At 40.5% G+C, this 22,250-nt stretch overlaps 1 protein-coding gene across 1 annotated transcript in view; it reads left to right on the top strand.

Annotated features, from left to right (window-relative positions):
* Positions 1 to 752: 752 nt before the first annotated feature.
* etnppl (ethanolamine-phosphate phospho-lyase) overlaps positions 753 to 22,250 on the top strand; it is a 44,532-nt gene continuing 23,034 nt past the window's right edge. Inside the window, exons 1-9 of the mRNA XM_041868268.1 lie at positions 753 to 860; positions 2,136 to 2,254; positions 3,216 to 3,375; positions 11,698 to 11,772; positions 12,256 to 12,349; positions 13,768 to 13,884; positions 17,664 to 17,746; positions 18,087 to 18,312; positions 19,157 to 19,311. Coding sequence (XP_041724202.1) covers positions 802 to 860; positions 2,136 to 2,254; positions 3,216 to 3,375; positions 11,698 to 11,772; positions 12,256 to 12,349; positions 13,768 to 13,884; positions 17,664 to 17,746; positions 18,087 to 18,312; positions 19,157 to 19,311 — 1,088 coding nt within the window. The 5' untranslated portion in view covers positions 753 to 801. The remainder of the gene's footprint in view (positions 861 to 2,135; positions 2,255 to 3,215; positions 3,376 to 11,697; positions 11,773 to 12,255; positions 12,350 to 13,767; positions 13,885 to 17,663; positions 17,747 to 18,086; positions 18,313 to 19,156; positions 19,312 to 22,250) is intronic.

Genomic DNA, 22,250 nt, shown 5'->3' with positions numbered 1-22,250 from the left:
TGTCGAGGGCCTCCTTGGCAACAGGTCAAAAGAGGTAAGTAGAATGGGTAAATATACCAATATGTACATACTTATTAGCTAGAATGACGAAAACAGAGGCTACATAGCTACATTTCAATGCGACTAACAAACAACAACCAACTACTTCCTGTTTTGTCTTCTTCTGCAGTCAGGAAAAGCCGGTGTAGTCTGGCTGTAGTGTTGTGACTACTTATTTATGATCAGTCCAATCAAAGCACACAAGCATTTCGCTATACCCGCTATAACATCTGCTAAACACGTGTATGTGACAAATAACATTTGATTTAATTTGATGATCAACATCAAGTAGTAAAAAGCCTGTGTAGTAAAGCTGTAATATTTTGACTACTCATTTACTACCAACATCAAGTAGTAAAAATCTCTACCTGATTACTACTGGAAACTACTGTTTTCCTATTGAACTCTACAAAACTCTACTTGTGTATCTTGAGTAGTGCATGAACTACACATTCACTACACAATCCCTACAAGTCTCTTCATAGTCACTTCTGCACGAATAGGTTTTGTGTAGTAATTCAATACTTTTTCATGAGTTATAGGCTAATTAGGCGTCACCAGCTGTGACTTGCGGTTAGTGTCCTTGCATTGCGGTTTTCACAGCAGCATTGAAAATGTGTTTAGAGGGCAGTATTGGGCTGCAAATCCATGTGCGTGCGTGCGTGTGGCTGCGCGGCTCCGTTGCAACGCAATTTCAGGACTGACAAAACCGAGATAAATGAGGGACAAGGGTTCATTTTCTCTGAATGAAAGAACGTCAGGATGGCAGCAGAGATTTTTCGTAAGGAGAAGACAATTGATCTTCGGAAAAAGCACATTGGGTATGACATCGATTGACATCGATTTCTTTTATAGCCTGTATGCAACTGTGTTTAATATTGACATTTCTTCCAAATTCTGCACGGATTGCTGAGACAATAAGAAAGTATTTTAAATGTAATTACAATAAAGCTATATCACAGGGACTTTCTATTTCGGAACATTCACATAATACCAAAATAAATACATGTACTTTTTATCGAATGTGTATGACATAAGCAATGCCTGACAGAGAACCTTGAGTGCTTTCTCAAATCGAGAGTTACCAACACGCCACACAATAACTTGAGATACGTGTCATCTCTTATCTCAAACCAGAAGAGAAAGAACATGGTCTAACTGAGATAGGATACTTTTTTAAGTCCCCTTCTTTTCAACACAATAATTATATTTTAGGTAAAAGGTATAGGTTATCGTGATTTTATATGCGTGCTATTAGCAACGGTAAATATACACTTTTATTATATAAGCTAACAGGGGGAAGGAAGGCTAAGGATAGTGGTTGGTTATGCATTATCATCATTTTACTGAATTGCATTTCGAATAAAGAAGGTTATTTTTGTTAAAGACAACAAGTCCTTCAAATGATGGGCTTGAGTCAATCTTAGTATTGTAATGACCCAGCTGGGTCATAAAGTAAAAGAGAGACGGGCACCAGGTGTACAGGCAGAACACAGGTTTATTCCTGAATGGGCTATTGTTCAGGCCACAGCCCACGCCGCTAAACCTCGAACATACACAAATAGAACATGTCAAATCAATGGTCCCGAACAGAAGAGAGAGAGATGAGACCGTAACCCCTATTTAATCATTCCAAAACCCCGCGGGATTACCCATCATACCCCCCCAACCTTTCCATCTGTCCTGGCATATTTAACCCCTGCTAGTACCCATGAGAACGATAACACATCCATGAACACAGAACACAATACAGGGTCGTTACAGTATATTTGCCACCTATATGTAACTATAATAATAATAGTAAGCCATTTAGCAGACGCTTACAAAGCGACTTACAGTCAGTCATGTGTGCATACATTTTTGCGTATGGGTGGTCCCTGGGATCGAACCCACTACCCTGGCGTTACAAGCGCCATGCTCTACCAATTGAGCTAGAGAGGACCGCACTACACTTCTTTCTAGTTATGATTAGATTTCTTGCCATTTATGGCACAGGAGGTAGTGAGGGCACATTTCCCTGCAACCAAGAACCACCATGACCACCATGACCATCAATTGCTACAGTATCGATGTATTAAGACTCAGTTCTCTTTCAGCCCATCCTGTAAGGTGTTCTTCAGCCATGATCCCATCAAGATTGTGCGAGCCAAAGGCCAGTACATGTACGACGAGAATGGAGAGCGATACTTGGACTGCATCAACAACGTTGCACACGGTGAGAGCAGGCACAAACACATTATTCACTGACATAGACAGTGACATCACACACTCACTGCAGTCATTTTAGCATAGAACATGATATGGTCACAGGATCTGATGGAGAAACGGACAGATTTATTGTATACTAAGTTTGCTCGCTTTTGAGTGATTAAACCCAATAGAAATGCATGTATTTCCATGCAAGAGCAACACAATGAAAATTTGTAAAGTAATACCCCTTTCTCTCATCACTACCTAATATCAGGGAGCCAACACATATGCAGCCCAGCAGAATGATACAAAAAACTGTAACTTCACTGTTAATGCACTTCATTGCTAGCACCACTGCATACAGATGACTCCTGGTGGGTTACATTTTCTTTGAGAGCAAGTCAGTCAACACTGTGACAATTTCATGTAATAACAGTTTTTGTTTTTATGTGAGACCTGTTTGAGTATGTTTGAGTATGTCTAGCTATAGCAGTGTGTTTGAAGTTAAGTGCCATTCTTTTAAGGTTACTTTTCATTGCCTACATAAACATCATACATGCTTTTACCTCAAAGAAAAAAAAAATACTGCATACAACACACTGCGTCTAGCAAAATCATCACTTATGATACCAATCTGTGTCTATTAAATGTTGAGATTTTGCAAGACTCCTTTCACACCTGTAGAAGCTCATCAGGTGTAAAGATAGCTTTACTTTGATTTAAATAATATATGCCATTTAGCAACCACTTTTATCCAAAGTAACATACAGTCATTCATGCATACATTTTACGTATGTGTGGCCCTGAGAATCGAACCCACAACCCTGACGGTGTAAGCACCATGCTCTACCAACTGAGCCATACAGGACCAGTATGGCCTGATTTAAACACCATTGTACAGAAAATGGGACCGATTCTAATTATATGATTGTGTCATTAACTTGAAGACCAATTCTATTTCTATGGTTGTGTCCTTGACTCCCCAGTGGGTCACAGCCACCCAATGGTGGTAAAGGCTGGGGCTGAACAGATGGAGCTACTGAATACTAACTCACGCTTCCTGCATGATAACCTTGTCCAGTACGCCCAGAGGCTGCAGGCCACGCTACCTGAAAAGCTCTCTGTCTGCTACTTTGTCAACTCAGGGTATGTACATGGTCATTTCAGTCGATGATTTTAACCAGTGCCTTCATAAAGTATTCACACCCCTTGCCTTTTTCCAAATGTTGTTGTATTACAGCCTGAATTTAAAATGGATTAAATTGCTATTTTTTTGTCACTGGCCTACACACAATACCCCATAATGTCAAAGTGAAATTATGTTTTTCCAAATTAATTAAAAATGAAACGCTAAAATGTCTTGAGTCAATAAGTATTCAACCCCTTTGTTATGGCAAGCCTAAATAATTTCAGGGGTAAAAATTTGCTTAACAAGTCACATCATAAGTTGCATAAACTCAACTCTGTGTGCAATAATAGTGTTTAACATGATTTTTGAATGACTACCTCATCTCTGTACCCCACACATACAATTATCTGTATGGTACCTCAGTCGTGCAATTAATTTCAAACACAGATTGAACCACAAAGACCAGAGAGGTTTTCCAATGCCTCGCAAAGAAGGGCACCTATTGATAGATGGGTAAAAATGAAAAAAAAGCAGACAATGAATATCCCTTTGAGCATGGTGAAGTTATTCATTACACTTAGGATGGTGTATCAATACACCTAGTCACTACAAAGATACAGGCATCCTTCCTAACTCAGTTGCCAGAGAGGAAGGAAACCGCTCAGGGATTTCACCATGAGGCCAATGGTGACTTTAAAACAGTTACAGAGTTTAATGGTTGTGATAGGAGAAAACTGAGGATGGATCAACAACATTGTAGATACTCCACAATACTAACCTAATTGACAAAGTTAAAAGAAGGAAGCCTGTACAGAATACAAATATTCCAAAACATGCATCCTGTTTGTGATAAGTCACTAAAGTAAAACTGCAACTTTATTTACTGAATACAAAGTGTTATGTTCAGGGCAAATCCAACACATCACTGATTACTACTCTTCATATTTTCAAACATAGTGTTGGCTGCATCATGTTATGGGTATGCTTGTAATAGATAAGGACTTGGGAGTTTTTCAGGATAAAAATAAACGGAATGGAGCTAAGCACAAGCAAAATTCTAGAGGAAAACCTGGTTCAGTGTGCTTTCCACCAGACACTGGGAGATGAATTCACCTTTCAGCAGGACAATAACCAAAACACAAGGCCAAATCTACACTGGAGTTTCTTACCAAGAAGACAGTGAATGTTCCTGAGTTACAGTTTTTACTTAAATCTACTTGAAAATCTATGTCAAGACCTGAAAATGGTTGTCAATGATCAACAACCAATTTGACAGAGCTTGAAGAATTTTGAAAATAATAATGGCAAACATTTCTAAAAACATGTTTTCACTTTGTCATTATGAGGTGTTGTGTGTAGATGGGTTAGGGAAATACAATCTATTTAATCCATTTGGAATTCAAGCTGTAACACAACAAAATGTGGAATGTCTAGGTGTATAGATACTTTCTGAAGGCACTGTATATCTCTGCAGGTGATCTTTCTATCTGGTAAAAATCACTGATACAGGTCCCCCTCCACCCTCTGGTGGTACGGATAACTTATTATTATGACTCCAGAGAAACCTATATTAAAATAAAGGTCCTATCAATCAAATTACTATAGGCAGAATTAGGTGCTTTTGGCTGCCGTCAAAATGACCCCAAAGGACTAGAATTTTTAAAAAGTCCATATTGTTACAGAAACACTAAACAATGATTTAGATTTATTAAGAACAAGTTGATTGACAAAGTCATTAAACATTTGAACAATTTAATAAACCACCATTGGGCTATGATAACAAAATGCCTCTGTGGTCAAAAGGTATGTTTTCCCACTGACAAAGACATGATCAGTCTATAATTTTAATGGTAGGTTTATTTGAACAGTGAGAGACAGAATAACAACAAAAAATCCAGAAAAATGCTTGTCAAAAATGTTATAAATTGATTTGCATTTTAATGAGGGAAATAAGTATTTGACCCCTCTGCAAAACATGACTTAGTACTTGGTGGCAAAACCCTTGTTGGCAATCACAGAGGTCAGACTTTTCTTGTAGTTGCCCACCAGGTTTGCACACATCTCAGGAGGGATTTTGTCCTCTTTGCAGATCTTCTCCAAGTCATTAAGGTTTCGAGGCTGACGTTTGGCAACTCGAACCTTCAGCTCCCTTCACAGATTTTCTATGGGATTAAGGTCTGGAGACTGGCTAGGCCACTCCAGGACCTTAATGTGCTTCTTCTTGAGCCACTCCTTTGTTGCCTTGGCCGTGTGTTTTGGGTCATTGTCATGCTGGAATACCCATCCACAACCCATTTTCAATGCCCTGGCTGAGGGAAGGAGGTTCTCACCCAAGATTTGATGGTACATGGCCCCGTCCATCGTCCCTTTGATGCGGTGAAGTTGTCCTGTCCCCTTAGCAGAAAAACACCCCCAAAGCATAATGTTTCCACCTCCATGTTTGACGGTGGGGATGGTGTTCTTGGGGTCATAGGCAGTATTCCTCCTCCTCCAAACACGGCGAGTTGAGTTGATGGCAAAGAGCTCGATTTTGGTCTCATCTGACCACAACACTTTCACCCAGTTCTCCTCTGTATCATTCAGATGTTCATTGGCAAACTTCCGACGGGCCTGTATATGTGCTTTCTTGAGCAGGGGGACCTTGCGGGTGCTGCAGGATTTCAGTCCTTCACGGCGTAGTGTGTTACCAAGTGTTTTCTTGGTGACTATGGTCCCAGCTGCCTTGAGATCATTGACAAGATCCTCCCGTGTAGTTCTGGGCTGATTCCTCACCGTTCTCATGATCATTGCAACTCCACGAGGTGAGATCTTGCATGGAGCCCCAGGCCGAGGGAGATTGACAGTTCTTTTGTGTTTCTTCCATTTGCAAATAATCGCACCATCTGTTGTCACCGTCTCACCAAGCTGCTTGGCGATGGTCTTGTAGCCCATTCCAGCCTTGTGTAGGTCTACAATCTTGTCCCTGACATCCTTGGAGAGCTCTTTGGTCTTGGCCATGGTGGAGAGTTTGGAATCTGATTGATTGATTGCTTCTGTGAACTGGTGTCTTTTATACAGGTAACAAAATGAGATTAGGAGCACTCCCTTTAAGAGTGTGCTCCTAATCTCAGCTCGTTACCTGTGTAAAAGACACCTGGGAGCCAGAAATCTTTCTGATTGAGAGGGGGTCAAATACTTATTTCCCTCATTAAAATGCAAATCAATTTATAACATTTCTGACATGCGTTATTCTGTCACTCACTGTTCAAATAAACCTACCATTAAAATTATAGACTCATCATGTCTTTGTCAGTGGGCAAATGTACAAAATCAGCAGGGGATCAAATACTTTTTTCCCTCACTGTATGGGCTTTGGAATGCACACACGTGCAATGTTTAGGACACCTCTCAGAACTGGTCTAGACAACCTGTTATTCTGCAAAAAAAATACCTTTGACCTGTCTTCATAACAAAGTACAGTGTAAAAAACAAATACCCTTCATGCAATCAAAACTTTGAAACTGATACTGACGTTTTCAGATTTTAGGTTAAACAACACTCTTTTTGCACCATGGCAAAACCATGTTTGAATAATGCCGCGTTCATGTGCTAGGCTTAACAAGGAAACTCAGAAATGTCTGACTTGCTAACTGGTTGTAGTTATACAACGTTCAACCAGTTAGCAAGTTGGAAATGTCAGAGTTTCCCCAGAGTTTCGACTAGCAAGTGAATCATTGGTATCCAGTTGAGTTTCTTTTACGTCTACACAGTAAATATTTTTTTATTGATTGAATGAATCTTAGCACATATCCCTAGTGAAAAAATAATTTTCTTTGGTTTTGCTTGCTAAACTTGCACATACTGGTTTTGAAAGTGTATAAATTGGCCCTATTCATCTCAAGAAGCACTAAATGGAGAACCACTCCCAGAACTCCCCTACCTCATATCCACATGTAATTGCTACAAAGTGATATGAATTACAGACAGCATATTTTGTTAGTCGTTTTTAAGATTAGACATTGTGGTGGACAAGGCTGCTATTTGTGTATAAAGATTATATTAAACCTAGCAACATGGTCAGATTACCAGTATGCATGTGAGTGTTAATAGTACCCAGCTGTACAAAAAAGCTTTTGCTCCAATGATACAATGTTCCTTTCAGTCTTTTTTTATAAAAAAAACCATAACGTAAATATAAACTAGGATTTACAGTGGGGAAAAAAAGTATTTAGTCAGCCACCAATTGTGCAAGTTCTCCCACTTAAAAAGATGAGAGAGGCCTGTAATTTTCATCATAGGTACACGTCAACTATGACAGACAAAATGAGGAAAAAAAATCTAGAAAATCACATTGTAGGATTTTTTATGAATTTATTTGCAAATTACGTTGGAAAATAAGTATTTGGTCAATAACAAAAGTTTCTCAATACTTTGTTATATACCCTTTGTTGGCAATGACACAGGTCAAACATTTTCTGTAAGTCTTCACAAGGTTTTCACACACTGTTGCTGGTATTTTGGCCCATTCCTCCATGCAGATCTCCTCTAGAGCAGTGACGTTTTGGGGCTGTCGCTGGGCAACACGGACTTTCAACTCCCTCCAAAGATTTTCTATGGGGTTGAGATCTGGAGACTGGCTAGGCCACTCCAGGACCTTGAAATGCTTCTTACGAAGCCATTCCTTCGTTGCCCGGGCGGTGTGTTTGGGATCATTGTCATGCTGAAAGACCCAGCCACGTTTCATCTTCAATGCCCTTGCTGATGGAAGGAGGTTTTCACTCAAAATCTCACGATACATGGCCCCATTCATTCTTTCCTTTACATGGATCAGTCGTCCTGGTCCCTTTGCAGAAAAACAGCCCCAAAGCATGATGTTTCCACACCCATGCTTCACAGTAGGTATGGTGTTCTTTAGATGCAACTCAGCATGGATGCAACTCTGCACTCTAGCAAACTTCAGACGGGCCTGGACATGTACTGGCTTAAGCAGGGGGACACGTCTGGCACTGCAGGATTTGAGTCCCTGGCGGCGTAGTGTGTTACTGATGGTAGGCTTTGTTACTTTGGTCCCAGCTCTCTGCAGGTCATTTACTAGGTCCCCGTGTGGTTCTGGGGATTTTTGCTCACTGTTCTTGTGATCATTTTGACCCCACGGGGTGAGATCTTGCGTGGGAGCCCCAGATCGAGGGAGATTATCAGTGGTCTTGTATGTCTTCCATTTCCTAATAATTGCTCCCACAGTTGATTTCTTCAAACCAAGCTGCTTACCTATTGCAGATTCAGTCTTCCCAGCCTGGTGCAGGTCTACAATTTTGTTTCTGGTGTCCTTTGACAGCTCTTTGGTCTTGGCCATAGTGGAGTTTGGAGTGTGACAGTTTGAGGTTGTGGACAGGTGTCTTTTATACTGATAACAAGTTCAAACAGGTGCCATTAATACAGGTAACGAGTGGAGGACAGAGGAGCCTCTTAAAGAAGAAGTTACAGGTCTGTGAGAGCCAGAAATCTTGCTTGTTTGTAGGTGACCAAATACTTATTTTCCACCATAATTTGCAAATAAATGCATTAAAAATCCTACAATGTGATTTTCTGGATTTTTTTTCCTCATTTTGTCTGTCATAGTTGACGTGTACCTATGATGAAAATTACAGGCCTCTCTCATCTTTTTAAGTGGGAGAACTTGCACAGTTGGTGGCTGACTAAATACTTTTTTCCCCCACTGTATATTACATCTACAGTACTCATTCAAGGGTTTTTCTTTATTTTTACTATTTTTTACATTGTAGAATAATAGTGAAGACATTAAAACTATAAAATATCACATATGGAATCATGATGTAGTAACCAGAAAAGTGTTAAACAAATCAAAATATATTTGAGATTTTTCAAATAGCCACCCTTTGCCTTTATGACAGCTTTGCACACTCTTGGCATTCTCTCAACCAGCTTCACCTGGAATGCTTTTCCAACAGTCTTGAAGGAGTTCCAACATATGCTGAGCACTTTTTGGCTGCTTTTACTTCCCGACTCATCCCAAACCATCTCAATTGGGTTGAGGTCCGTGGATTGTGGAGGCCAGGTCATCTGATGCAGCACTCCATCACTCTCCTTCTTGGTAAAATAGCCCTTACACAGCCTGGAGGTGTGTTGGGTCATTGTCCTGTTGAAAAACAAATGATAGTGCCACTAAGCCCAAACGAGATGGGATGGAGTATCGCTGCAGAATGCTGTGGTAACCATGCTGGTTAAGTGTGCCTTGAATTCTAAATAAATCACAGACAGTGTCACCAACAAAGCACCCCCACACCATAACACCTCCTCCATGCTTTGCAATTTCTAAAGCTTGTAACTCTAATGAACTTATCCTCTGCAGCAGAGGTAACTCTGGGTCTTCCATTCCTGTGGCGGTCTTCATGAGAGCCAGTTTCATCATAGTTTTTGATGGTTTTTATGACTGCACTTGAAGAAACTTTCAAAGTTCTTGAAATGTTCCATATTGACTAACCTTCATGTCTTAAAGTAATGATGGACTGTCGTTTCTCTTTGCTTATTTGAGCTGTTCTTGTCATAATATGGACTTGGTCTTTTACCAAATAGGGCTAGCTTCTGTATACCTTGTCACAACACAACTGATTTGCTCAAACGCATTAAGAAGGAAAGAAATTCCACAAATTAACTTTTAAGAAGGCACACCTGTTAATTGAAATGCATTCCAGGTGACTACCTCATGAAGCTGGTTGAGAGAATGCCAAGAGTGTGCAAAGCTGTCATCAAGGCAAAGGGTGGCTATTTGAAGAATCTCAAATATAAAATAAATTTTGATTTGTTTAACACTTTTTTGGTTACTACATGATTCCATATGTGTTATTTCATAGTTTTGATGTCTTCACTATTGTTCTACAATGTAAAAAATAGTAAAAATAAAGATAAACCCTTGAATGAGTAGGTGTGTCCAAACTTTTGACTGGTTTATATAATATCTAAAGTTGGTTTATGTGCATTTAAAGCTATTATGTTTTAAATTCCCATTTGATTTTCCTGTGTTTTATATACAGTCATTTTCCATACTATGAGGTCAGAATAATCCTGTGAAATTTAGAAAATTATGAAGGGCGGCAGGTAGCTTAGTGGTTAAGAGCGTTGTGCCAGTAACCGAAAGGTCGCTGGTTCTAATCCCCGAACCGACTAGGTGAAAAATCTGTCGATGTGCCCTTGAGCAAGGCACTTAACCCTAATTGCTCCTGTAAGTCGCTCTGGATAAGAGCGTCTGCTAAATGACTAATTATTTATTATTTATTTATATGATAATACCCTTTTAGTGTAAGAGCTGTTTGAATAGACAGGCTGAAATTTCAGCCTGTTTTGGTGGGATGGAGTTTTGGCCTGCCTGTTGACATCACCAGGTGGTAAATTAGTTAAAAGACCAATAAGAAATAGCGTTCCAAATCTCTCGGCCAATAACAGCTCATTTTCAGTTTTTTTTTATTTTATATATATATATATTTAATTGAAAACAGTCATATTAAGGTACTTAATTGTTACCCAGAAATGGTTTGATATTGAGATAAAAAAATAAAAAAAACTTATTTGGACCTATAAGCCAATTTCCTGCAATTCTACAATTTATCTATGTAGCTAGGGGGAATTATACTATTTTAATGCAAATTTCATGAGATTTTACATATTCTGCCATGGAGCTGAGAGAAAATGTTAAATTTTTTTGGTCATTTAGCAGACACTCTTATCCAGAGCGATTTACAGGAGCAATTAGGATTAAGTGCCTTGCTCAAGGGCACATCGACAGATTTTTCACAGAGTCGGCTCAGGGATTTGAACCAACGACCTTTCCGTTACTGGCCCAACACTCTTAACCACTAGCCATGTTGCAGTTTTAAAGCACATTTCCTGCAATTCTATGCATTTTGCCATGGCTAATGCTGTGTTCTTATGCTCAAGCATAATAACAAAATCAAAACTGCTAAATTAATTTTGAATTCTCCCTGACTGTCTAGCTTTTATTTTGGTGATTGGTAGTTCTCAAAGATTATATTATAAAAAAATATAGAGGTCTATTATATTTTCTACATACTATATATCTGGTTTTAGTTGTTTAAGTTTACACTGAAAGCGCATTTCCATCCCAAAAATGTTTATTAAAAAAAACATTTTTGATGGTATGGTTATCCAATAATTTGGATGGTATGGTTATCCAATAATTTGCAACAATAGATGGCCATTCTATCCCTTTATGCAGGGCTGTTAAATATAAACTCTTGTTATGCTTAACTGTGATATCCAGGGCCAAGCCTGTGTATTCTGTGGTGACTGTGTAACTGAAGTGAACTTTGCCCTTTGAACTTCAGCTCCGAAGCCAACGACCTGGCCCTCAGACTGGCCTGGGAGTACACAGGCCACAAAGACATCATAACGTTGGACAAGTAAGTCAACACTGTGGGTATAGGCTTTGGTGTTTGCGACAAGTGAAAAGTTTGCACCTGTTAAATTCTAGGGGGAATAAAACATAAAAGGAAGAACAGAAGGTAAAATTAAAACCAGGATCTGATCTTAATTTAAAGAAGAAGTGTACATACAGAGTTTAAAAACATTGTCTCTCTCCAATAATAACATCTGCATACTTTGCACAGTTGCAAATGCTTTGTAAATGTTTCTCTCTAGAGCAGTAAAAACACTAACTAACCCAGACTCGTCTTAGATAATATGCCATCTGGTCCAAATGTTAATTATTTTGCTAACGTGATTTTTTGTGTGCGCTAAATGTGCATATGTGTTAGAGAGTTCTATGATCAATGTTCACTTATAACACATCATTAACCGAATTTACCCTAGATTTAATTGAGAATCTGGTATTTCATCTGTCACCATCAGTTTTTCTCATTTTTTCCATGTTCCTCTATTTGCAGTGCATATCACGGCCATGTGTCATCGCTCATTAACATCAGCCCCTATAAATTTCACCAGCTGGCCAATGCAGAGCAGAGCAAATCTGTTCACGTGGTGAGTGTCCCTGTCCGTCTGCCACCGCAGAATGAAAACATCATGACTCAACATGCTCCATTGGATTTGACAGGGTAGTGTGTACGTGTGTGAAACAGGCATAGTAGCGTAGTAAGCAATAACTCCCACAGGTCATGTACCTGTTCTTATTCTGATAAGATACGTACTGTTTTAAGGCTCCGTTTCTCTTTGATGCAGAGATAAAGTGGCAGAGTGTGTTCCTAAGATCAGTCAGCTGTTTCCCTTGATATCACAGATGAAGTCTGATGTGGCTGGTTGTAGAATATCCTCCTATAATGTTACATGCTACGTGAACTAAGTCAGCCTGTCTCACCACCTTGTATGGATTATTCTTGTGGGTTGATATAAGAAATTGTCTCGCTAAACTGAGAACCGGAAAATCCAGCAACACTTATTTTGAACTGCAAGATAGAATATGTACATACTGTATATCAAGTTTGTACCAATGTAATTACTTACCAACTAAATTGTGTAGCTTGCTTGTTTAACAGTAACATGCCTGGTCCCAGTTCTGTTTGAGCGATCATGTGTCACTCCTTGTCACTCATTTGTCAGGAGTTGACATCATAGCACAAACAGATCTGGCACCAGGCTAATGTTTGAATAGCCTACCCAGGGGTGAAAGTAAGCCGGTCCGGTCCGGGTTTACCAGCAAAAGAAATAGTGGGCGTACATCATACCGGTAAAACATGAGCGTATCACAAGAATTGAAACAAAGATGGCAAGAAATATGTAGGCTATTACACCATCATTTATCATTACCGCCTATCAGTCACATGACATTTTTTTGAATGGACTTATAAATGGGTGGTATACACTCCATAATGCGGAGTGGTTCAACGTGAACACTCCAATTTTGCCAAGACAGAGATGACTGTCCGGAACCGAGACGCGCATCTACAGCAGTGGACGCATCAATCAATTCAGGCTACAAGTGTGTCTAAAGACAATCGCCGAATGTCATTTCACTTTTTGGTGTTTTAATAGACGTCTCTTTCCATTCATCAAATGGCAGGTGCACAGTGAACTGTTTTAGATGCTGGAATTATTTTAGAGTGGCGAATGTTCACAGGTAGCCTTCTTTTTTAAGTGATTTGTTTGACAATCAGACGAAAACATCATGCCTGGTTGTGTTCATGCCACATTAAAAAGGTATACATTTTTACAGTTAAATTACATGTCTTTACTATTAGAACCATAAAAAATTCTGTGCATGCACACATAGGAGTTCCAGTACCGGGAAGAAATTAAATCTACTCTCACCCCTGAGCTGCTTTATGCTAGATCCTAGCATCCCTAGGTTCATTGCTCTTTAGACTGATTGCTCAGATGGTTTTTCACATACTGCGCTTTTTTGAAATATGTTCCAACTGTGTTCTTTTCCTCAATTCCCCTAGGCTCTGAGCCCTGACCTCTACAGAGGCAACTATAGACAAGACCATCCAGACCCCGCCACAGCATATGCCGATGACGTCAACATTCTTATACAGAAAGCCCATGAGAAAGGCCACAAGGTACAAAATAAAAAATGGTCTCATAGTCTGGGTAATCTAACCTAGAGTATCTAATGCCTGCAAATAGGGCTGGGCGATATGGCCTAAAAATCATATCGCCATTTTTTCAAACTTATGGGCGATTCACGATATACATCGACATTTTTTTAAAGCTTTCTCTAAATAAGCTTTGCTGCAAAAATTAAAGGTCAATACACTGCATGTAAAATTAACACCCACTAATCATTTAAGTATTTTATCAAAATAGTTTAACCTGCTTTTTTGCAATAATCATGATCTGGCTTTCAAGTCTGTTTATGAAAATGCCATTTTTGTTACAAATCTAACAGAACCATGCACAATGCACTTCGTGTAGCAGGCATTATAGAAAATTAACACAGGTCTCATAAACAATCTCTCAAGCACAAGCCCACGTGCTAGTGAGTAGCCAGCTAATCTTTATATTTAAAGTCTAGCCAACTTGGGTCTATTTGCTTGCTAACAAGGTAGAACAGTTGAACTGTTATGATTACACCCTCCTGTCCATCTCCAACTGTTTGAACAACATAGCCTATTCACTTTGTTAAGATATTGAAAAGTGGCCTACCTGGTTATGATGCTTATTTCTCAAAATAAGAACAAGTTGCCAATTCCTGATGTAAATGCATCTTTAAATGCTCGCATTTATAAAACACAGACTACACAGCTAGGACATGACAGTCTGTGGCTAAAATGCTGCTAGCGGTGAGCATACATTTTCCACAATCATGTTCATCGATACTCTCGTTATAGTGTACCACAGTATGAGTCATAATACCCATAAAACCTAGCAGTCAAACAGGGAAATGGTTCCAATCATTTTCCACCATTATTTTTTCCCATAAGGGATTTTAGAAACACTTAAAATAAGGGCTGTGTTTCGTGTGACATTTTGATAACCGTGTAAATCTCTCTAGGACAAGATGACTTATCAATATATTCGCCCCCCAAAAAAAAAAAAAAAAAGACATGCTAATTAGCTGCTAATGTGGTTATCATAAAGAACTACCAAAGCCATGATGATCTGGACGAGACTGCCGAATCTAGGCAAAAGCAAAGAATCTCTGGATGAACTATCTGATGTTAGCTAAATGTAGTACTGAATATATTGGCTACATTTCTTTAAATAGACAATTCTGTGAACTGTCTTGTACAAGTTTATATTGACACAATACCTATTAGCAAAGGTGTCAGCTGGAGATGACGTGCAGGAGCTTGCAGGGATTTGTAGTTTTGCATGATGTCTACTTTGATGCTAATTAGCATTTTCGAATCTGAGAGTAAATAGAGCCAGTGCCTTCGGAAAGTATTCAGACCCCTTGACTTTTTCCACATTTTGTTATGTTACACAGGATACAGAAGGTGTAAACGGTACAGTGAACTGGTTACTTGCATAGTGGAGTATTTTGTTTAGACATGAACTAAACAATGAACCATAATCTCTAATGCCGCATTCAAAAAAACTGGGAACTCGATTTGAACGGTCATCCAACTCAGAATTCCAACTCGGGAACTCGGCCTCTTTCTAGAGCTCCTACACAGATCATAAACATAATGTTAGCTAGCGAGCCACCCAGCTAGCTAACAGTACACTTTAAGTTGCAATTAAAATGACTTTCTGACAAAATTGGAAACTTATAATATTTACATTTACATTTTAGCAGACGCTCTTATCCAGAGCGACTTACAGTTAGTGAACACATTTTTTTTTTTTTATACTGGCCCCCCGTGGGAATCGAACCCACAACCCTGGCGTTGCAAACGCCATGCTCTATCAACTGAGCTATATCCCTGCCGGCCGTTCCCTCCCCTACCCTGGGCCAATTGTGCGCCGCCCATGAGTCTCCCGGTCACGGCCGGCTGCGACAGAGCCTGGATTCGAACCAGGATCTCTAGTGGCACAGTTAGCACTGTGATGCAGTGCCTTAGACCACTGCGCCACTCAGGAGTTCAATATCTGAAAATGTAGCTAGACTCTTACCTGTATACATGGATGAACGCTTCTCCTTCTGTCATGGATGCCATGATTGCCCTTAGTTTGAAGATGTAATCCGGAGACAGGTATTTTATACAACTGCCTTCTTTCTGTGTTCGCTTGGTGGACTCTCTCCGCATTTGGCAATCATCTCTCTGCTTCCAATGGGCATTCCACTGATTTCAAAACTCGGTCAACTTCCGTGACAAAGACACCGTTTCTTCCCCACCATTGTCATCAGAAGACTCTACAATGTCTGGTTCAATTAAAATGTTTTTACCTAAATCAGGGCTTTACTCATTGTCTGATTCATTTTCAGAGTCAGAGAGAGTCAACATGGCATGATCATCCTCCATAAAGTAGTCCATCACAACGTTTTCCTACTGAGCTTTGTCAATAGCGCATTTAACTTCAGGGAAGCAATGTTGAGAGCAGTAGCAAAACTTTTTCAGTTCTTCATGAAATATTTGGAAAAAAGCCACGGTAGACAGGATTATCCACACATACTTAGCAGCTCATGTTATAGACAGAAGCATGCTACATGGCAGACCAATCCGAACTCATCTCTCGGCATTTCCAGCCAATCCATTATCTCAGCCAATCATGGCTAGCGGGAAGGTTCCTGTATTTTTCCGTTGCTTAACCAACTTGGCTCGTTATTTAACAATTTTATTTGTATTTACAGATGGCATACAAGTTTGTTATTAAGGCACATGAAAGGTCACATGTTCCATAAGGCATTTCTGCCAAAAAAACATATTTTTATTGATATGCCTCTCCTGTGAAGTAGTGACGTGCGACATACGCCTAGTTTCTTGAAACGGGTCACATTTATCTACAGTAGATGGCAGTCTGTCTAGGCTTTAGGTACCTGCACAGGATGTCTGAAAGATGTGGTCTTCAAATCTGGACTGTACTTCTAAGTTCTTCTAATGTTTTGCAGTCCAGTGTTGTTTTTCTTTACATAAAACAGCTTAACTATTTACCCATCACACTATGTAGAACATTTGAGGTGCTCAGTTCTGGTTTGCTCCTGCCTAAGTCAAGCACTGCCCAAACACAAAGGAAGTTGCCGGTTTTTTCCCCCAACACAGGCAATAATAATTGTATCTTTCACCCCTCCTTCTTTTATCCCTCCCGTCTTTCCTATCTCTTCTCTTGCTGTTTCTCCCACTCTCAGGTCAGGGCCGAGAATGGGCTGCATAGAGGAATTCCACAGACCTGCCTGTCCCCAGGTTACACTGATTCACAGGGGCTCTTGTGGAGCCTCGCAGGGCCAATGATACTGGCTGGTTTAACCCTCTGTTCCAGGAAAAACCTGGGAGATCCACAACCAAATCCAATGGAAGGTCCCATCTTTACTTTCTGAGGTCAATCTTGCCCAGTTCAGTAGCAAGATGGAAGTGATGGCAGCCCTGGAAGGCAAAGCGATGGCAATGGATGGATTCCAATGCAGTTCTCACAGAAGACAAACCAGCCTAATGGACCTTTTGCTGTATGATGCAGTCTCATCTTATCCCTTTAACCATATATTTTTCATGTTGTTGCTATTGAGCATTTAAGGATTTGTGAGATTGTTTTCTTCCTGGCTGGGAGTGGCTTCCTGGACAACTTAAATGTTGGCCAAAAAGTGAGACTCCACTGTCATGAAAAAAGGGAGAGAGGAATTCACAGGTTCATAGACCTGGGACACTACCTGGGACATGCCAAAGTCTTTCCCCTATCTGTGTGTGTTGACATAAGGGGAGACATGGTGTTGGGTCTGATGTGCTCTTCTCTTGTGCAGATTGCTGCTTTTATTGCAGAGTCGCTGCAGAGTTGTGGTGGGCAAGTCATTCCCCCTGCAGGCTACTTCCAGAAAGTGGCACAGTATGTACCAAGAGACTGCATTTACTCACTCTAAGACCCCATTTACACCTGATATTGTTGGATTGCGATTGGACCATTGCCACACCGAAATTGGGTGTTATAAGATGCATTGTGATCTGATTGGCAATCTGGTAACTTTTTGGTGTGAATTGGCTATCATTTACATTATTGTTATTTAGGAAAGAGCACAAGAGGAAACTTTTAATTTGATGTATTTTTGTGTTGCATTGTTGCTCAAGCAAATACATGTGTTGTTTTGTAGCTGAAAAATTGCAGCAATGTGTGTGTGTGTATGTGCACGCATACTTCCATACCACTGCACTGTTCCTCTCCCCCACAGACATGTCCACAAGGCTGGTGGCCTATTCATCGCTGACGAGGTGCAGGTGGGATTCGGGCGTGTTGGCACCCACTTCTGGGCCTTCCAGCTACAGGGAGAGGACTTTGTGCCTGACATTGTCACCATGGGCAAACCCATCGGCAACGGGCACCCCATGTCATGTGTGGTCACCACAAAAGAGGTAGCAGAGGCCTTCAAGAACTCTGGCATGGAGTACTTCAACACAGTAAGAGGATTAGCAACCAAGTGGTTACATAAATGGTCAAATGTTAACATAACTGTTCCTAATGTTTGTACACTCAGTGTATTTACAATTAGTTAGCTTCACTCTTTTGCTAGCTACCAAACACTCCTTCCTTCATGCCTCCAAAGGTGACGAGGTGGCATGAAGGAAGGAGTGTTTGGTAGCTAGCAAAAGAGTGAAGCTAACTAATTGTAAATACACTGAGTGTACCAAACATTAGGAACACCTTCCTAATATTGAGTTGCCCCCCTCCCCTTTGCCCTCAGAACAACCTTAATTCATCGGGGCATGGATTCTACAAGGTGTCGAAAGCGTTCCACAGGGATGTTGGCCCATGTTGACTCCAATGCTTCCCACAGTTGTGTCAAGCTGGATGTCCTTTGGGTGGTGGACCATTCTTGATACACACAGGAAACTGTTGAGGGTGAAAAACCCAGCAGTGTTGCAGTTCTTGACACTACCATACCCTGTTCAAGGGCACTTAAATATTTTGTCTTGCCCATTCACCCTCTGAATGACACACATACACAATCCATGTCTCAATTGTCTCAAGGCTTAAAAATCCTTCTTTAACCTGTCTCCTCCCCAACAACTACACTGATTGAAGTGGATTTAACAAGTGGCATCAATAAGGTATCATAGCTTTCAACTGGATTCACCTGGTCATTCTATGTCATGGAAAGAGCAGGTGTCCTTAATGTTTTGTATACTCAGTATAAATGTAAATAGGCTAACTGTAGTTCGCTAGCTAATTTGGCCAATTCCCAGCAGATTTGTCTTCCAGTTGTACATGAACTGACTGTTTTCTGCTTCTTGGATTTGCCAGTTTGGCGGTAACCCTGTGTCCTGTGCCATTGGTCTGGCTGTGCTGGACGTGATTGAGAAAGAGGATCTCCAAGGCAACGCGCTGCGCGTGGGGGGCTACCTGACACGACTGCTGGAGCAGCAGAAGGAGAAGCATCCACTGGTGGGGGATATCAGGTACACACACACACACTGCACCGTCCGCAACCGCAGGGCTCTCCATAGGGTGGTGTGGTCAGCCCAATGCATCACCGGGAGCACACTCACCGGGAGCACACTGCCTGCACTTCAGGACATCTACAGCACCCAGTGTTACAGGAAGGCCAAGATGATCATCAAGAACATCAGCCACCCGAGCCACGGCCTGTTGTTCACCCCTCTATCGTCCAGAAGACAAGGTCAGTACAGGTGCATCAAAGCTGGGACCGAGAGACTGAAAATCAGCTTCTATCGCAAGGCCATCAGACTGTTAAATAGCCATCGCTAGCCGGCTTCCACCCAGTACCCTGCCCTGAACTTAGTCACTGTCATTAGTCGGCTACCACCCCGTTACTCAACCCTACACCTTAGAGGCTACTGCCCTATGTACATAGACATGGAACACTGGTCACTTTAATAATGTTTACATGCTGTTTTACCCATATCATATGTATATACTCTATTCTAGTCAAGGCCATCCTATTCAACTATTGCTGTACATATATTATTATATCCACGTATTCTTCAGATATACTACATATTGTATCAACATACTGTCCATAAAGTATATACAGTTGAAGTCGGAAGTTTACATACACCTTAGCTAAATACATTTAAACTCAGTTTTTCACAATTCCTGACATTTTATCCTAGTAAAGATTCCCTGTCTTAAGTCAGTTAGGATCACCACTTTATTTTAAGAATGTGAAATGTCAGAATAATAGTAGAGAGAATTATTTATTTCAGCTTTTATTTCTTTCATCACATTCCCAGTGGGTCAGAAGTTTACGTACACTCATTTAGTATTTGGTAGCATTGCCTTTAAATTGCTTAACTTGAGTCAAACGTTTCGGGTAGCCTTCCACAAGCTTCCCACAATAAGTTGGGTGAATTTTGGCCCATTCCTCCTGACACAGCTGGTGTAACTGAGTTAGGTTTGTAGGCCTCCTTGCTTGCACATGCTTTTTCAGTTCTGCCCACAAATTTTATATAGGATTGAGGTCAGGGCTTTGTGATGGCCACTCCAATACCTTGACTTTGTTGTCCTTAAGCCATTTTGCCACAACTTTGGAAGTATGCTTGGGGTCATTGTCCATTTGGAAGACCCATTTGCGACCAAGCTTTAACTTCCTGACTGATGTCTTGAGATGTTGCTTCAATATATCCACATAATTTTCTTTCCTCATGATGCCATCTATTTTGTGAAGTGCACCAGTCCCTCCTGCAGCAAAGCACCCCCACAGCATGATGCTGCCACCACCGTGCTTCACAGTTGGGATGGTGTTCTTTGGCTTGCAAGGACCCCCTTTTTCCTCCAAACATAACGATGGTCATTATGGCCAAACAGTTCTATTTTTGTTTCATCAGACCAGAGGACATTTCTCCAAAAGGTACGATCTTTGTCCCCATGTGCAGTTGCAAACCGTAGTCTGTCTTTTTTATGGCGGTTTTGGAGCAGTGGCTTCTTCCTTGCTGAGCGGCCTTTTAGGTTATGTTGATATAGGACTCGTTTCACTGTGGATATAGATACTTTTGTACCTGTTTCCTCCAGGATCTTCACAAGGTCCTTTGCTGTTGTTCTGGGATTGATTTGCACTTTTCGCACCAAAGTATGTTCATCTCTAGGAGCGGTATGACAGCTGCGTGGTCCCATGGTGTTTATACTTGCGTACTATTGTTTGTACAGATGAACGTGCTACCTTCAGGCGTTTGGAAATTGCTCCCAAGGATGAACCAGACTTGTGGAGGTCTACAATTGTTTTTCTGAGGTCTTGGCTGATTTCTTTTGATTTTCCCATGATGTCAAGCAAAGAGGCACTGAGTTTGAAGGTATGCCTTGAAATACATCCACAGGTACACCTCCAATTGACTCAAATGATGTCAATTAGCCTATCAGAAGCTTCTAAAGCAATGACATCATTTTCTGGAATTTTCCAAGCTGTTTAAATGCACAGTCAACGTAGTGTATGTAAACTTCTGACCCACTGGAATTGTGATACAGTGAATTATAGGTGAAATAATCTGTCTGTAAACAATTGTTGGAAAAATTACTTGTGTCATGCACAAAGTAGATGTCCTAACCGACTTGCCAAAACTATAGTTTGTTAAAAATAAATTTGTGGAGTGGTTGAAAAACGAGTTTTAATGACTCCAACCTAAGTGTATGTAAACTTCAGACTTCAACTGTATATATATATATATATATATATATATATATATATATATATATATATATATATATACAGTGGGGGAAAAAAGTATTTAGTCAGCCACCAATTGTGCAAGTTCTCCCACTTAAAAAGATGAGAGAGGCCTGTAATTTTCATCATAGATACACGTCAACTATGACAGACAAATTGAGAGAAAAAAATACAGAAAATCACATTGCAGGATTTTTTATGAATTTATTTGCAAATTATGGTGGAAAATAAGTATTTGGTCACCTACAAACAAGCAAGATTTCTGGCTCTCACATACCTGTAACAACTTCTTTAAGAGGCTCCTCTGTCCTCCACTCGTTATTAATGGCACCTGTTTGAACTTGTTATCAGTAAAAGACACCTGTCCACAACTTCAAACAGTCACACTCCAAACTCCACTATGGCCAAGACCAAAGAGCTGTCAAAGGACACCAGAAACAAAATTGTAGACCTGCACCAGGCTGGGAAGACTGAATCTGCAATAGGTAAGCAGCTTGGTTTGAAGAAATCAACTGTGGGAGCAATTATTAGGAAATGGAAGACATACAAGACCACTGATAATCTCCATCGATCTGGGGCTTCACACAAGATCTCACCCCGTGGGGTCAAAATGATCACAAGAACCACACGGGGGGACCTAGTGAATGACCTGCAGAGAGCTGGGACCAAAGTAACAAAGCCTACCATCAGTAACACACTACGCCGCCAGGGACTCAA

Source organism: Coregonus clupeaformis, unplaced genomic scaffold (genome assembly GCF_020615455.1).
Source record: "Coregonus clupeaformis isolate EN_2021a unplaced genomic scaffold, ASM2061545v1 scaf0003, whole genome shotgun sequence".
In the NCBI taxonomy this organism is placed as follows: Eukaryota; Metazoa; Chordata; class Actinopteri; order Salmoniformes; family Salmonidae; genus Coregonus; species Coregonus clupeaformis.
This window is presented reverse-complemented; position numbering and strand designations above follow the sequence as displayed.